Source organism: Ambystoma mexicanum, chromosome 1q (assembly GCF_040938575.1).
Source record: "Ambystoma mexicanum isolate Mex_15411 chromosome 1q, UKY_AmexF1_1, whole genome shotgun sequence".
Taxonomy (NCBI): Eukaryota; Metazoa; Chordata; class Amphibia; order Caudata; family Ambystomatidae; genus Ambystoma; species Ambystoma mexicanum.
Window position 1 is genome coordinate 1,208,403,331 of NC_090922.1, and position 17,601 is coordinate 1,208,420,931.

At 47.7% G+C, this 17,601-nt stretch overlaps 1 protein-coding gene across 7 annotated transcripts in view; it reads right to left on the reverse strand.

The window, feature by feature from the left end:
- The window catches only part of MIER1 (MIER1 transcriptional regulator), an 846,254-nt gene that overhangs the window by 648,815 nt on the left and 179,838 nt on the right, over positions 1–17,601 (reverse strand). For all 7 annotated transcript variants that reach the window (XM_069641951.1, XM_069641950.1, XM_069641954.1 and 4 more), the window contains one exon: positions 5,708–5,851. In XM_069641951.1, the coding sequence (XP_069498052.1) occupies positions 5,708–5,851 (144 nt within the window). The remainder of the gene's footprint in view (positions 1–5,707; positions 5,852–17,601) is intronic.

Sequence of the window (17,601 nt, forward strand, 5' to 3'; positions counted from 1 at the left end):
AGGGAATGAGGCACAGGGTGAAGGCGCATACTACGACCGAAGTAAAGAAAAAAGGATGGGATAAAAAAGAAAGCAGCGCAGCACCCGAGCACAAAAGGACTGGCGGGGTGAGGTTGGAGGTGGCGCCTCGCAGGAAAGGGCCACGAACATGCATGCACTAGTAGTCGCACTCAACCAAATTGAGGACATTATGTTTCCTGTGTACCAAATTTCTCTGCTTCCTTCCCCGCAAGCAGGGACTCCCACAAGTATGGAGGCAGGGATGTAGGAGTACTTCTATAACCATTAAGCAGACATCCTGAGGCAATAGTCCATGCTCGGGTAGGTCGTACCTGGTGGTAATTGCTTGCAGCACAAGTTTGTTTGTTTGTTTTATTCACTTTTTATGCGCGCCAGACCCAGGGGTAACAGGGCGCAGTGGCAAGGTAATACGAAACTTACAGGTTACATCATAGCAGAATGTACATTAAAATTACATTGGGTTAGACAGATCAGGCATACAGTAATTACAGCAAGTATACAGGTTCAAGGGGGTCAAGATGCTCGTAGGAAGTAGGCGCCCCCGGTCAGCAAAGGTCAGTCGAGGTGAGGAGTTGAATAACTTTTTTCCTGAAGCAACGGTAGGGCATGTCTACTCTCAGGTCTTGTGGTAGAGAATTCCAAGTTTTAGCCGCCTTTACTGGGAAACTGTTTCCTCCGATAGTGTTCAGTCTAAAGTTCGGTATTGTCAAACAGTTGAAGTTACCAGCTCTGGTGGGTCTGGAAGATATTCTCCTATGGAGTTTGTCAGACAAGTAACTAGGGGCAGAGTTATTGAGGGCTTTGTGGGTCAAGGATAGCATCTTGAGTTTTATTTTGTTCTCTGTAGACAGCCAGTTGTGATGTCGTCTGGTGGACGAGATATGGGACTGTTTGTTAATGCCTAGTGCCGCTCTCAAGGCATTATTTTGTAATGTTTGTAGTCTCTGGGTTATTTTTTTTATTAGCTCCAGAATATAGGGCATTACAATAATCTACTCTGGAAAGAATTAAGGCTCTGGCCAGGATTAGACAACTCTTGTTGGAGAGGAAAGGTTTACTGGCTCTAATCAGTTTGCACGTGTAGGCTGTGGAGGAGGCAAGGGATTTTAGCTGTTTATCAAAAGATAAGGTAGAATCAAGATAGAATCCCAGGGTTTTAACATCCTTGGATACTTGGATGGTGTTCCCGTCTATGTTGAAGGAGGCAAATTCCTGTCCTAGTTTTTTGATATTGGCTCGGGTGCCTAAGATGATCAACTCTGTTTTATCATCGTTTAGACAAAGGCCGTGAATGGCCATCCACGCCTGGATGATAAGGTATACCTTGTTCACCAATTCCGTGTCCTTAGCATGATCCCCAGAAAGCGGGAGGAGGATCTGTGTATCATCTGCGTAGTTAGTATAGGTGATACCAAGATGATCCAGATCGTCGAACAAGGGCTTGGTGAAAATGTTGTATAGAGTTGGGGATACGCAGGAGCCCTGAGTGACACCACACGAGATCGGGGTGGGATCTGCCTCCGCGGAGGGGGAGAAGACTCGCATCGTTCTCTCGCTCAGGAAAGACTTGATCCATCCAATAGCTTCTGCCGAGAAATGAGCGGCGGAGTCCAGGTGGCTGCAGAGGACTCCGACCAACGCTGCCGACCACAGAAGCCTAACTAGGCTCACACCCCTGCATCTGATTGGCCGCCGTCCCATTTACTGTGGCCATTAGTCACCGGCAGGCGAAGCCGGCCCACCAGCACCAAGGACCAAAGCCTAAGGACATCGCCTGTTTGCTGCCTGTTTCGTGCCGATTCTGCCTCTGCCAGTCCCCCTGGCCCATTATCGAAAGCGCCAGCATGAAGGTCTGGCTTCCACAGGTCCACTCCCGAGTGACTACCAGTGACTTAGACCATCGGGTAAGACCACTACCTGTTTAATAAGTGCACCTAACGTTTCCAAGCTGCCCAGTCAAGTTGCCACTGGCCCTTAATACTTTCGTCACTGCAGCTATCTATCCACCATCCACTATCCACCACACAACCGATCTGCATGTGAGTAATGCCCCCGATTCCGAATGCCTGCATTTGCACGCCCTGAACTATCCAGACTTAAGCAATGCCTTCTTGTATCATGAGTGCATGCACTGTCTGTTGTGGACCTCCATAGTCAACTATGTTTGAGCAATGCCTCTCTGAGTCATTGACTGCCTGTACTGCCTAGCTTGTCGCACCCGAGTATTGCATCCTGAGCCATTGACTGCCTGTACTGCCTAGCTTGTCGCACCCGAGTATTGCATCCTGAGCCATTGACTGCCTGTACTGCCTAGCCTGTCACACCTGAGTATTGCCTCCTTGAGCCATTGATTGCCTGCACTGCCTAGCCTGTCACACCTGAGTATTGCCTCCTTGAGCCATTGATTGCCTGCACTGCCTAGCCTGTCGCACCCGAGTATTGCATCCTGAGCCATTGATTGCCTGTACTGCCTAGCCTGTCACACCTGAGTATTGCCTCCTTGAGCCATTGATCGCCTGCACTGCCTAGCCTGTCGCACCTGAGTATTACATCCTGAGCCATTGATTGCCTGTACTGCCTAGCCTGTCACACCCGAGTATTGCTTCATTGAGCCATTGATTGCCTGTACTGCCTAGTCTGTAATTTACTAACGTGGTACCTTAGACAGGTTACCTCCATACAATTATGTATCTACCAGCTATTTACACAACCTTACTGAGGACTATCCTACAACTACTCACCATGCTGAATTCCAACGCATGTAACTCCTTGCCACCTCTTAAGTACACCCCAACACTAACCTTCCTGACTCCTATGTATGCGCGAGTCATGAGCCCCTTGTGATATCGCACCCATGCGACACTCCCTGTAGGAACTTAAGACTCCGTGCTAGACTCTCGAAACTGCATGAACCCACCCGCAGATCCCTGCCCTCTAGCAACATCAAAACTAACCTCAAGCAAACTGGCAAACCGTGTTATACCGGACAACCTTTACAACCTATTCCAACTCAATGCAATATCTTAAACACACCTAATATGTCTACTACCCCACCTCTTCAAGCCACAGAGGTCACTAAAACCCCAACTATTGTGGGAGCACTCCTCAACGTGAGATCGCTTGTTGCCCATGCCCTAGACATTGCCGACATAATAATAGAAGGCAACCTTGATTTTCTCGCAGTCACTGAGACCTGGCTACATAATGCAGCAGGACCAGCGCTCATGCTAGCCATCCCTGATGGCTATACGATAGTTAGACACGACCGAGTAGGAGCCAGAGGTGGCGGCATTGCGATAATCTCTAAAATAAGCCTCTTTCTTAGACTAATACCCACCCTATCGATTCATTCCTGTGAGACGCTATCGGCTAAACTCCAACTAAATAATAACCAAACCCTTATCATCCACCTCCTATATAGACCTCCTGGTCCATTAGGCACTTTCAAAGATGACCTCCACATCTTACTTACAAATAACCTTAAACCTTGCTCTCAATCGATCCTTCTTGGGGACTTCAATTTAGGCCTCCATGATACTACAGATACTAATGCTACACTGATAGCCAATTCTATTCACTCACTCGGCTTAACTCAAAGAGTTGATAAGCCTACGCATCTGAAGGGAAGAACCTTGGACTGTATAGCTGACTGTAACTGTACAACGACTATCTCATCTATAATGCCCCTACCCTGGACAGACCATTCCCTGGTGTCCTTTAATTTAGTTACCGCCAGACCCAACCCCACGGCCCCTCTACCTGCACCTCCTTGCTTAACAAGAAATAAAAAATGCATCACCCTAGAGAAAGTAATCCCAGCTATATTACCAACCCTTAATGCGCTATCAGAGAACCTAAACCCCAGTTTCCTAGTGCAAGAATTTAACACCATCATGCTCACTACCTTAGACAAAGTGGCCCCTCTCAAGCTTAGACCGAGTAAGCCGAAAGCTCATCTAAACAAATGGTTTACTCCACAGTTAAAAGATCTACGTATCTTAAAAAGAAAGTGAAACCGCTTGGAGGCTTTGCCCATCAGCGGACAAAGCCAAACGCTCCACTCTCTCCTCACTGTATAAAAAAGAAGTCTGCCAGGCAAAACGTAATTCATATGACGACCGCATAGCGAAATCCAACTCCAGTATGAAAGAGCTTTTCTCGATTCTAAAGGAACTTGAGTCCCCCATTGCCATTCAGGACACCTGCACCAAGGACAAACCTTGGTGTACGGATATCCAGCAAGCCCTTACCAATAAAATCATCACACTCCAAAATAAAATCAAGCAAAAAAAAAATGCACTCAAAATTCAGGATCCGCCTCATACCAAGAACTCACTGGGGCATAGTAACACCTTCCACTTCTCCAAAATGACTACCCTGGAAGTAGAAAAAGTTATCCTGTCGCTTAAACCTTCAAACTGTAAAGGTGACATCTGCCCAGCACAGCTGATAAAAGACGCTGACAGAGAATTATCCCCCTTTATTGCTAAACTGATCAACGCCTCCTTCGCTTCAGGTACGATCCCGGCCAACCTTAAACAGTCCTGGGTTCTCCCTCTCCTAAAGAAGCAGACATTAGACCCTCTCATCCCTACTAACTACCGCCCTATCACAACGGTACCGTTTCTCCTTAAGATTCTGGATAAAGCTGCCTATATCCAAATTCAAAGGCACCAGGAACTACACAACCTACTAGGAGAAAGACAATCGGGCTTCCGACCCCTACACGGAACAGAAACTGCCCTTACAGACTTGAAGTCCCAAATCGATGAGCTAAGAGACAAAGGGAGAACAGTACTCCTAGTACTCCTGGACCTCTCAGCGGCCTTTGATTTGGTGGATCGGTTAACAGGCTCAAACAAAGTGCAGGACTTTAATAACGGCTGGGGCTGTTCCGATAAAGTAAAGCCCACTCCTTTGATGATTTTAGCACCTCAGTAAAGTGTCATTGGGGAAAGAGCCTCTTTCTGCCAACAGAAAAGGCACGCAAGGGATTTTTCTGTCAAAAAACAAAACATTGTAGCAATGGAAATGACGGACGAATTAAGCTCAGAGCAAGCAGTTACTTTTCCATTTTCAGGGCAGGCTCGGAATATTCTTGGAGAACCCTTGGTGGGGAGGCAGTGAAGGGTATATGGGATCAGGATATAAGGGATGGGCCAGCAGTAGGAGGAGGAGTGCTAGAGCAGGCAACAGCTTGCTGGAAACTCTGGCAACTACTGGAGGTTTCAGACAGTTATGACACTCCTGAGTGTTAATGTGAAAAGAATACCCTTCTTGCGGATGCACTGAAGTTAGGCATATCCGTTAAATGCTCCTAATGTATTAAAGGTTGGAAATGGTTAGGGCAAATGTAATAAAATCAGATGTCGGCTGTACTATAAAAATACAAGTCTGATAACTTTACATGCCTAATGCTAGATTTATATACCATTTTCATTTCTACTACTCAGCGCAATAGGAAATTGTATTATCATCTTCTGTCTAGAGGACCACAAAATGTCAGTGAACTGTAAACAGCTATGCTCAAAAGGGGAGTTCAATTGCTTAAGAGATAATCCCTTTCCCTACTTGCTTTTTATATTTTGCACGAGAGCACGTTTCAAAAGAGAAGACCAAAAACTAGGCCTATAACCACTTGAGACTGTATTTGAGGATTGTGTAAAAGGAAAGAAAGAAAACCTACCTTGTTTTCTCCACTACAACGACTGTTACCATCATGATCCTCTTCCTCCTCTTCCTCTTCCTCTTCGTCCTCATCTCCAAGCACAGGTACTGTGCTGCCATAGCCATAAAGGCTTAGGAGTTCGTGAATTGGCATCTCCCCTTCCTATAATGTTTGACCAAAGATTTTAGACAAGGCAAATTCGTTGGACGCTCATTTCGAATTTCATGTTACAGAATAGGTAAAAAATATTGAACATCATTTAATTTCCTATATAGGTGAGCAATGAGTGTGAGGTACGACCAAAGTTCAGCTAATAGCATTTGGTATAATGCCTAGGAAAAGCATACTGGCTGAATGTGGCCAATTTTAATCATGCTGTTAAAATAAAAAAAAAATCTCCGAATGGCCCCCAATATCCACCAACAGCTATATATGGGATACGTTACTCACAGTAATCTTATTTCTGATGCTTGTATCTGCTTAGATTCACATGCTGTGCATAGGACGACATCTAGTGGAAGTTGTTGTTTTCAAAATTCGAAAAGGGACATTGACCGGGTGTTAAGACGGATTTCTGAACTCTGTCCTGGTGGCGCAGAAGTTCAGAAGGCCAACCTAATTACTTGGAACAGGGTAACCTCTGGACGAGCCAGACCAATCAAGGTAGCGATCGTGGCGGTTAAGACTAGGTCTCAAGAGGGGTGAGGGTGACTGAAAGCCCGCAGTGAGCACACAAAGCAAGAGCGCTGACAAACTACTCCAAACAGTTGTTATATCAAAAATAGATACACATTTATTTTAAGGCCTTTAAAATAATGACCGCAGCGAGAAAATCACAATATCACAATATTAAACCAACACATACCTTAACACAATATATATACAAATACACAGTCGCAAGCGTTTAAAGCACGAAATATGTAGTCCACCTGAAAGGAAAGGAAAACAGGCAGTGCGATAATGCTTTCGACTTAGTTCGCCTTCAGAGGCACCTAACTAGATGGAAGTCCGAGCCCTGCGAAGAGTGGAGCCTTGTGCTCAAAGTACCTGCCACGCCGGTGCCAACGGGCAAAAGGGGAAGCTCTTCGGAGGAAGTCAGGCAGTTCGGGTTAGTGCACAGCAGAAGGAGAACAGGTTCCGCAACTCAAGCGCAGCCTCCACAGCGGGCAGAAGCAGAGCGCGAGTACGGCCAAAAGGGTGCTGTTTTTACACAGCAGGGAAAAGCAATGGGATACTGCAGGAGGGCGACCAGATCCTAGCTAAGCTACTCACCGGTCCCCGAAGCAAGCAGACCCAGGCTTCTCCACGTTAGTTTCAGCAGCTGGCAGGTTCAGAATAGCAGGGAACGCCTCGTAGTCGTGTAGAGCAAAAAGACGTCCCAATCGACGAAACCAGCACAGTTTTGTTGCCGCAGCAGGACAACGGAGCGGCCGTGTTATTCAAGCCAAATGTACACTCCTCCCTTCAGACTTGGGAACGCCAAGTGTACGAAGCGTGGGAGAGTGACAAGGACTCGAAATACAACACAACCGGGCGGCAGTTACAGAGCAGGACTCCCTTGTAAGCTGGTCAGTCAACTGGATGGCCCAGAGACACTTCCGAAGGCTTACTTGGCAGGAGATGATGAAGTCGCCGGGAATAGCTGTTCCTGCTATTCCAAAGGTCGAAGCACCAGTACAGGCCTTCTGGTTCGATCCAAGGAGGAAAGGGTTTCACAGGACGACAGCAGTGCAAAGGAGGATTCCTTCAGCGGGTCACCAGCGATTCCTCGGTCCAGCCTCTGGGTTGCAGGATACTTGGCTCCTGTATTCCTTCGTTCGTGAGAACTCAGGAGATCGACATGGCAGTGGTGTTTCCAGCTCCCTCTTATCCACGGTTCCCTTCGCGCCAAAACGGAGGGGAGCCAATGGGAGATGCGCTCATCAACACACATACCATACGTGGACCAATCACGGACCACGGTGGTCCCAGGCATTCACACCACCCCAGACTCTCTGGCACCCAGGATGTGTATTGGGACCAGACATCCCAGCCCACACCCTGGAGGCACACAAACGACATGTAGAAGCCCGCGAAAGCAACCACGTTTCGCGGGAAAGTACATGCCCAAATAAGGAAGGCCCCGGGTCGTCTGACCTGGGGAAGGTGAAGGGAGCAAGACGGTCAGTGGACAAGACAAAGGAGCCTCGCGGCCTGGCCATTTTGGGAGCCAGGCCACCATTTTGGGTTCAGTGCAAAAACGTGCTCAGAACGCCAAAAGGAGCTCAAAATAAACAAAACGATCGCTGCCACCATTCGAGTCCCTGAATGACTTGCACCGATCAAATACCATCCTAAAAGAGTATCTAGGGCCTGTAGAAGGCTAGAGACCCAAGAGAGCTGTAACTTAGCTTACAGTGCCCTCTTGTGTCGTGTTGCACTAAAGCTGCGACACGATAAAAGAAACTACGGGAAACCACGTTCCCCGGTACTGACTGTCTTAAGGGCATGTCAGTTTCCCCGTAAGAAAGGAGCGAAAGCCCAGAGAAGTGCGGCAGAAGGCTGTACTTCTCTGGCAAAGTCAACAACAAGATTAAAAACAATAGCAAAAAGTTTAGGGGTTGCCACATGGAAGGAAAATTCCCTACAATTACGAAATCTTTCCTAACACCGGGCGTACCAGTAATACTATCCCTAGAGTGACATCCACTGTACCCATGGCCCTTCACGCGTCCAGGTCCCTCGGATTGTTATTTTTCTGACATGAGGTAGCATGAAGTGTAGATTAGTACGTATGTATTCAAGCAGATATGTATCAGACAAGCTCATAAGCATCCATGCACCTTCTCTCGGAGGGGAGGAAGGGTGGGCGTATGTGAATCTAAGCAGATACAAGCATCAGAAGAACAAGTTACTTACCAACTGGTAACTTTCTTTCGATTGGATGTTCCTCCAACGTATTCCTCATCTTTGATAGATTTATTCCATCCAGCTTTGCTGCTCGTCGGAAATTTTTTTGGCAGAGGGCGCCGACATCGTCGAGTCGATGGTCCCTCGAAGGCCTCAGTCGAGGGTGACGTCATCGGGTGTATAAGTAGCACGCGCGGCGCCCGTTGGCCTCAGTTCTGTTTTTCCCCTTTTTTTGCCTGTGATCTTGTACTGTCTAGATTGTGCCGGTAGACCGGTATCAGCCTTGCGAGATTTGAGATGGCAATAACCCGGAAAATCTACAAAGGGGTAGGTTGGGAGGGCGATGAGGAATACGTTGGAGGAACATCCAATCGAAAGAACGTTACCAGTTGGTAAGTAACTTGTTCTTCGAGTGGATTGTGTCCTCCAACGTATTCCTCATCTTAGATAGACTCCCAAAGCAGTATTTTGTATACTTTCTCTTGAGGAGGGGTCAGATTTTTTTCCCCACCAATGCATTTAGATGGCGGAATAAAGCACTGTTTTCCCAAAAGTCAGCTCCCTAGACTGGGAAGCATCCAGGCTATAGAAGTTTGAGAAGGTGTGAAGTGAAGACCAAGTTGCTGCTTCCCAAATGGACCTTATTGGGACACCTCTTTGAAGGGCCGTGGAAGAGGCGATGCCTCTGGTGGAATGAGCCCTTAACCCTTCTGGTGGGTCTTTTTTGTGCTAGTCTGTAGCATTCTGAAATGCAAAGTACGATCCAGCGTGAAATTGTCTGTTTTGTTACCGATTGACCCAGTTTCCTCCCTGTGTAGCCTATAAACAACTGGTTGTCCACTCTAAGCCTACAAAGTCTAGAGATGTAAAAGCTTAAAGCTCTTTTTGGATCCAGTCTGTGTAATCTTTCTTCCTCCTTAGAAGTATGAGGTGGAGGATAGAATGAGGGTAAAACAATTCTGACTTAAATGAAAATCAGATATTACTTTTGGTAAAAATTATGGTTTAACCCTCAATACAACTCTGTCCTTATGGAACACAGTATAGGGTGGCCCAGAAGACAGTGCCTGCAATTTGCTCACTCTTCTTGCTGATGTTAGAGCAACTAAAAAGGCCGTTTCCACGTTAGTAATCTTAATGGACACGTGTGCATAGGCTCAAAAGGGGCACACATTAAGAATTTTAGGACTAAATTTAGATCCCAAATCGGTACTTGAAATGGGTGAGGAGGAAACACTAGTGAGACCTTTTAAGAATTGTGTTACCAAAGGAATTTTGAAGTAGGAGCATTCTTCCGATGAGCGCTTGAAAATGGAAAGCGCCATAAGGTAACCTTTTATTGTTCCGATATTCAGACCTCTATGTGCTAGGGTCAGAAGGAAAGATAGTACTTACAGAATAGAACATAGAAAAGGATCGACATTCTTTTCCCTGCAATAGTTGCAAAACTTTTTCCAACGGCAACGGTATAGAGACTTTGTTGCTGGGCTTCTTGCCGAAAGCAACACCGCCATAACATCATCTGGAAGGTTCCAATCCCTGTATCTCAGCCTTTCAGATACCAAACATGAAGGTTGAGTGTTCTGACCTCTGGGTGGAGAGCCTGACCTTCCATTTGAGAGAGAAGGTTCTCTCTCTGAGGAAGACGTACTGGAGGACAGATGGACATATCTAGAAGGTCGGGATACCACGTTCTCCTGGCTCAATCCGGGGCAGTTAGGATCATGCGGTTCCCGAAGCGCCTCAGCCTCCTGATGACCTGAGGAATGACGGGAATCGGAGGGAACGCATACAATAGTGGGAAATTCCACTCCACCACGAACGCCTCCCCCAGGGCTCCTCTCGGGGGAAATTCCCTTGAGCAATACCTTTTGCATTTTCGGTTGGTACTGGTTGCGAATAGATCTACCTGGGGGTTCCCCAAAGGGCGAAGATCTCTTGAATGACTTCCTGAGCCAGTTCCCATTCGTGGGACACAGTGCTCTACCTGCTCAGAGCATCTGCCGTCATATTCTCTTCCCCGGCTAGATGAATTGCTGTTAAAGAGATTCCTTCCTGAATCGCCCAACACCAGAGCTGCATTGCCTCTCTGCACAGGGGTAGTGACCCCACACCACCTCTTTTGTTTAGGTAGTGCATGGCCACTGTGTTGTCCGTCATCATCAGGACATTCTTTCCCCTGACAGATGGCAGGAAGACCTTCAGCGCTAGTCTGATTGCCCTCAGCTCTAAAAGGTTGATATGTAGTTTGGACTCCGATGGAGACCAACAACTGTTGATTGTCAAATCGTTGGCATGAGCTCCCCACCCCAGGAGTGAGGCGTCCGTCACTACTGTGATCTCCGGCCTGGTTGCCAAAAAGGTTCTCCTTTTAGGATGTTCCCTGTACAGGCCCACCATAGAAGGTCTTATCTGATCTTGTTTGGAATCTGAAGAAGATCCGTCATTTGACCCGGGAACTGGGACCACTGAGTCTTTAGAGCCCATTGAAGGGATCTCACCTCAAGCGTGCCTCCGGCACCAGGAAGATGCAGGATGCCATGAGACCGAGCAACCTTAAAAAATCATAAGCCTGGAGATTTTGGGCATTTTGAAATTTTGAAACCATCTGAAGAATGTCTTGAGGCCTCGTTTTAGGAGGCGACCTCTTTCCCAAGGATGTGTCTAGTACAGCTCCTATGTACTGAAGCTGTTGGGACAGTGTCATCTGTGGCTTCTTGAAATTTTGGGAGAAGCCCAGTTTGTGGAGGAAGTTGGCAGGTGACTTTCAGATGATCCAGTGCTTGTTCGGCAGAACGCACTCTGATCAACCAATCGTCCAGGTAGGGGTAGACATGAATCCCCCCTCTTCTGAGGTGCGCTGCTACCACTACCATTAACTTGGTGAAGACCCTCGGGGCAGAGGTCAACCCGAATGGCAGGACTCGAAACTGATAGTGTGAGTCGCCAACTACGAACCTCAGGTATTTTCTGTGTTTGAGATGAATCAGCACATGAAAATAAGCATCCTGGAGGTCCAATGACACCAACCGGTCCTGAAGTTGAAGGGCCTGAAGGATCTGAGAGAGAGTTACCATCTTGAACTTGTCCTTTCTGAGGAACTTGTTCAAGTTTCTTAAGTCCAAGATGGGTCTCAGTCCTCCGTCTTTTTTGGGGATCAAAAAATACGGGGAGTACCATGCCTTGTTCCTCTCTGCTGCAGGTACTGGTTCTATGACACCTTTCTCCAGCAGGGTTAGAACTTTCTGCTGTAGGAGCGGGTTTGAAAACTTCAGCTGGTGTCTCCCTGGTGGATTGCTTTGAGGTTGCTTTAGAAAAGGAAGGCAGTAGCCTTGGGCTATTATTTCAAGAGCCCAAAAATCTGAAGTAATGGCTCGCCATTCTTGCAGATGCAGTGACAGCCTGCCTCCTACAGGTGTTTTGTGGTGCAAGTCCTCAAAGTGGTTTTGTGGCGGATGTTGCAGCCGCTGCTGGCAGAGAGGCTGCGGCTGGAGCTGACTTAGCACGTTTTCCTCGTCCACCGCGAGTGGCCTTTCTTTGGCCCCTTTGACTGGCCATTCCTCTCGCCTTTCCATATGATGTGTAATAACGATAGGATCGTCCCCTCCATGATTGCCCTTTTGCACGAAAAGGCTGAGGTTGCCCAATAGCAGCTCCGAAAGATTTTGCCGCTGCTTTTGAGGTCTGCAACCTCTCAAGGCTCTCGTTAGCCTGTTTACTAAAAAGGTGAGAGCCGCCAAAAGGCATGTTCAGAAGACGGTTCTGTACGTCCGGTGCAAAACCCGACTTCCGTAACCACGCAAACCTGTGCATTACTGTGCTAGTGCCCATGGATCTGCTTACACTCTCCGCAGTGTCCAACCCAGATTGAAGGGATTCCTGCATGGCTTCCTTTCCATCTCTAACGATAGCTAGGAAACCTTCCCTTTCTTCCCCTTCTGGTATGTGCTCCGCTACCATTGCGATGCACTCCCACAGAGTTTACAAAATGTTTGCCAAGGCACATGTGCAGTTGGCAGATTTTAATGCCATGCTCCTGGCTGAAAATACCTTCCGTGCCCAACCATCCACACGCTGATCGTCCCTGTCTGGAGGGATAGACGGGTACGCAAGTTTGTTGGAAGCTGTGGCTGCCTGTATGGCCAAACTCTCAGGAGATGGATGTTTTGACAGACAGCCGGGGTCGATACTGGCTGGGCGGTATTTTGATCTGAGGGACTTATTTACCGGAGGAATAGAATCCGGAGTTTCCCAATTCTTGGCCACCCTGTTTTGTAAGGCTACATGAAAAGGTAGTACTGGGTCTTCAGTGGGATCATGGTCCAATATATCTGTTAAATTGTCTTGGACGAATTGGGCTGGTGGTCTAGCCCATCTCAAGTAATCTACCACCTTGGTCATTAACTGACGGTAAGATGGACTGGCATGCTCTCTTGGATCTGGTCTACCAAAGTCATTCTCAGGAGAAGTGTCAATGCCACTTGAATTATGTAAAGACTCCACCAAATCCCTCATTGTGCTTTCCTCCGAGATCAAGCATTCTGGGACATTTGGGTGCCATATTCCAATCCAAAAGGTACATTTTCCTCATCGGATCTCTCCTGTTCCTCAAAAATTGAGGTCAAGGATTTGAAAAACTCCTTCCTAGGGAGAGGCTTGAAAACCTTCTCTGGGAGAGGAGGAGGAAGAGATGTAGTACCAGACTCTGAAGAAATTACATGTTTTGTAACTTTCTCCTTCTCTGGTTTCCCTGGCTTGGCTGGAGCCTTTGCCGCCGAGGGTTTCAGCGTCGATAAAGGCGTCGACAACATAGTGGTCGTCGACAGGGTCTGCTTCGAGAGCGTCGAGGCAGTCTTCGACGATTTTCCCTTCGAGGTGTGATAGGTCTCGGACGGCGTTGGTGACCTCGAGCCGTCGACTCGACCGTTTATCGCTCGGCTTCCTGGAAGGTTCCCTATCCTTCCTTTTACGATGACCCGGGCTGGAGGGCGCGCGCGAGTGTCGGAGCGATGACACTCCCGGCCGGCTTCCGAAGAAGGCGCGGACCGAGGCTTCGCCTTCTCAAACACCTCCATCATTTTGACCCTGAATGCTTCCCACTCTTCGGAAGACTAATGTTTCGTGGGGCATTTCATCTTTTTCAGAGACTCGTCTGACGAGATGGAGGGAGACCTGTGGCGTAGTTTCTTTGATTTTTTTGACGAAGACGACGAGAATCGCTTTGGGATCTAGATCGATGCCTTTAACGTCACGGAGAATTCTCCTCATGGGGTCTCGACTCGACGCTAGAGGCTTTTCGATCCTTCCGACCTACCTGTAGCTTTCCTCTCCTTTCTCGCAAGGCCTTTCCCGTCATCGCCTGAGACTTCGAACAGGCCTCCATGTCGTGGCCTTCTCCGAGGCACCACAAACACTCGCGGTGCGGGTCCGTGATCGACATTGTTGAGCCGCACGACTTGCATTTCTTGAAACCCGATCTCGGGGTCGGCATCGATGACGAGGGCATATTTCTTATTATATTTCTTCACAGAACTCGAGTCGCGCCAAATGTCCGAAGCAACGTAACTGCGGAAAAACAGAACTGAGGCCAACGGGTGCCCCGCATGCTACTTATACACCCGATGACGTCACCCTCGATGGAGGCCTTCGAGGGACCATCGACTCGACATCGACGCACAGCGCCCTCTGCCGAAAAAATTTCCGAAGACCAGCAAAGCTGAATGGAATACATCTATCTAAGATGAGGAATATGTTGGAGGACACAATCCACTCGAAATACGATTACGTTGAGTAATGTATCCCTTCCGAGGCTTGGACCACATGCTGTGCATAGATAAGCGAGCAGTGATAGGAGAAGGTGGTGGGTTTTGAGAAGGTTCATGGGCTTAGAATGTCTTAGAACCGCTTGTCCCACCTGTGCATCTGTCTTGGAATGTGTGTCAATGCAGTAGTGCTGAGTGAAAGTGTGGACTGAGCTCCATGTAGCTGCTTTGCAAATGCTCTCTAAGTGGTCATTTGCAATAAGACAGCGTAGCTCCTGTGCTCCTTGTAGAGTGAGCTCTTGGCGTGTTTGACAGTGAATAGTACAGTTGTATGCACCTGACTATCCATCTGGAGATAGCATTCTTGAAAATGCGATCCCCATAATCTGCCCGGTGCTACAGAGACAAACAGTTGGTCTGTTTTTCGTAGCAGTCTGGTCTTGTTTACATAGTAAAGGATCGCCCTCCTTATATCAAGTGTGTGGAGTTTAACCTCAGCTGAGCTCTTTGGGTTCTGGAAGAAGGCCGGGAGCTCAAGGTTTACATGAAATTTAGAGATGAACTTGGGTGAGAATCTAGGATGCGTACGTAAAACGAGTTTGCCCTTGTGTATAATAAAAGGATCCTGAACTGACAATGCTTGTAATTCTCCAACTCTTCTTATGGAAGTAATAGTCACTAAGAAGGCAGTCTTATAAGTCAGGTGTTTAAGACTTGACTTATGCATCGGCTCGAATGGAGGCCCCATGAGCTTAGCGAGTACTAGATTGAGATCCCATCTGGTGGCGGTTTTGAGATTGAAGGGTGGATTCTATTTACTCCCCCCATGAATGCCTTGATAACCAGTACCTCCCACCATGAAATCTTGTTGTGGGAGTTGTTGTAGGCTGACAAGGCTGCTAGGTGGACCTTTAAGAAGTTGAATAGTAACCCAGAGTCTAGCAAATAGAGCTTAGAATGTTTGATGATGTACATTATGTGGGGTTAATTTGTTTAGACTGGCACCAAATTATAAATCTCCTCCACTTTTCGAAGTAACAGTGTCTAGTGTTAGGCTTTTGTGCTTTCTTTAGGATATCCATACACCTTTGTGATAGGTTAAGATGACCGAACTCTAGGACTTCAGGAACCATGATGCCAAGTGCAAAGAGTGAGGTTGAGGGTGCACTGTTAGTCCCCTGTGTTGAGTGAGCAGTTTGTTCCTGCACGGGAGTTTGATGGCATCGCACATCGCCAGATTGTGCAGATGTGGATACCAAGGTTGTATTGCCCCACATAGAAGTAACTAGGATGAACGTCACCTATTCCTTGTGGATCTTGTTCACCACCCTGTTCATGAGAGGTGTTGGGGGGGGGCGGGGGGGGGGGGAAGTGTAAGCAAATTTCCCTGACCAGTTCATCCATAGGGCGTTCACCTTGGAGCCTGGTTAGGTGAACCTGGACGCAAAGTCTGGGCATCAACTGTTTTTGCTTGTCTCAACAAGTCTATTGTGGGGAAACTCCATTGAGAGAAGAGTTGCTCTATGACTTTTGAGTCTAGTTGCCACTCGTGTTCCTCTGGTAGGTGATCTCTGCTCAGAGAGTCGGCCAGAGTTGAGTTCCCCTGGAACATGCTGAGATGATAGGAATATTTTCCGTTTGAGTGCCCATTTCCAAATTTGTTGCGCTAGCTTGGACATATTTGGAGAACGTGTGCCCCCTTGTTTGTTGATGTAAAACATTGCCATAGTGCTGTCCGTGAGGACTTGCACTGCATGGTTCGTCAAGTGTATCTCAAACGTTTTAAGGGCTTTGAACACCGCTAGGCGTTCCAGAAGATTGATGTGGTTCAGCGCTGTAGCACGAGTCCACAGACCTTGAGCTGTGTGATGAAGGTAATGCGCCCACCCAGACAGGGAGCGAGGCATCTGTTGTTACAATCGCTTGTACTTCCGAATCGTGGAAGGGTTTTCCCCTTCAACAGATTTTGTCTTGTCCACCAGCAAAGGTTTTGTACTAGTGTTGGCGAAACGACCACTAGATCGTCCCACTGACCGCTTGACCATTGTTTAGCCACCCGCTCGTGCATGGGTCGCAAGCGCTCGTGTGGTACCAGGTAAATGCAAGACGTCATCATGCCTAGCAAACACATAGCTTTGCATACACTTATCTGGCGGCCAGCTTGATAAAGTGGAATTTGCAGTAGCATGTTTTGGACTCTTTCCTCTGATGGAAAGACCAACCCCTCTTGAGTCTTGTACAGCTCCTAGGAACTGTTTTGTTGTGCTTGGCCACAAGGCTTGATTTTTTTCTCGTTTATTAAGAAGCCCAATTGAAAGAGAAGGTTGATTGTTCTTTGAATGTTTTGCCTGCAAATCTGGGGACTCTCCACCATAATGAGCCAGTCGTCCATGTATGGGTACACTAGGATTGCCTCCCTGAGCAGGTGCGCTCCCACCACTGCCAGTACCTTTGAGAATACCCTTGGCAGAGATGCTATTCCGAAGGGTAGCACCTCGAATTGGTAGTGTTGGTTTGCTATCTTGAACCGCAAGAATCTTCTGTGCACTGAGAACATTGAAATATGAAAATAAGCATCTTTCATATCCAATGTTGCCATGTAATCCCTCGCACTGATTACTTCTTGTAGCGTAGTCATGCAGAATTTTTGTGGCTTGACATACTTGTTTGCAAGGCGTAAGCCTAATACTGGCCGCACTGTAGATCTTTCTTTGGCACAAGGAGGTAGGTTGAATAAATTACCCTGTTCACCTGGTTGGCCAGGACGACCTCTATGGCGTCCTTTTGTAGCAGCGTGGCGATTTCCTCGAGGAGGATGCGTTGGTCTTCTTTGGAGTGAATTTTCTGGCACGGTGGATGGTTCCAGAGTCGCTCGAGGAGCTCCACACAATAACTGCCCAAAACGGTGGACAGCACCCATTTGTCGGAGGCGATTCCCTCCCATGCTTGGGTGAAGTTTGAAATGCGCCCTCCTACTGGAGAGGCATGGGAGGGCAACTGGAGCAGGTAGTCACTGTTTTGGAGGTGTGTTAGCACCTCTAGAGGAGGAGGCCCTACCCCGTCTGCGAGATCTGCGCGGACCCCTCTGGTAACTGAGGGGCTTGGCCTTGAATGTTACCCCATGATGTTCCTTAATTTTGATTGTAGCTTGACCAATGCTGGGAATTCTGACCGCGTGAGCAACGAAAATTACCATTACCCCTTTGGCCAGTGGGTTTATTTGTCAACTGGCCCAAAGATTTCAGTGTATCATATTCTTTA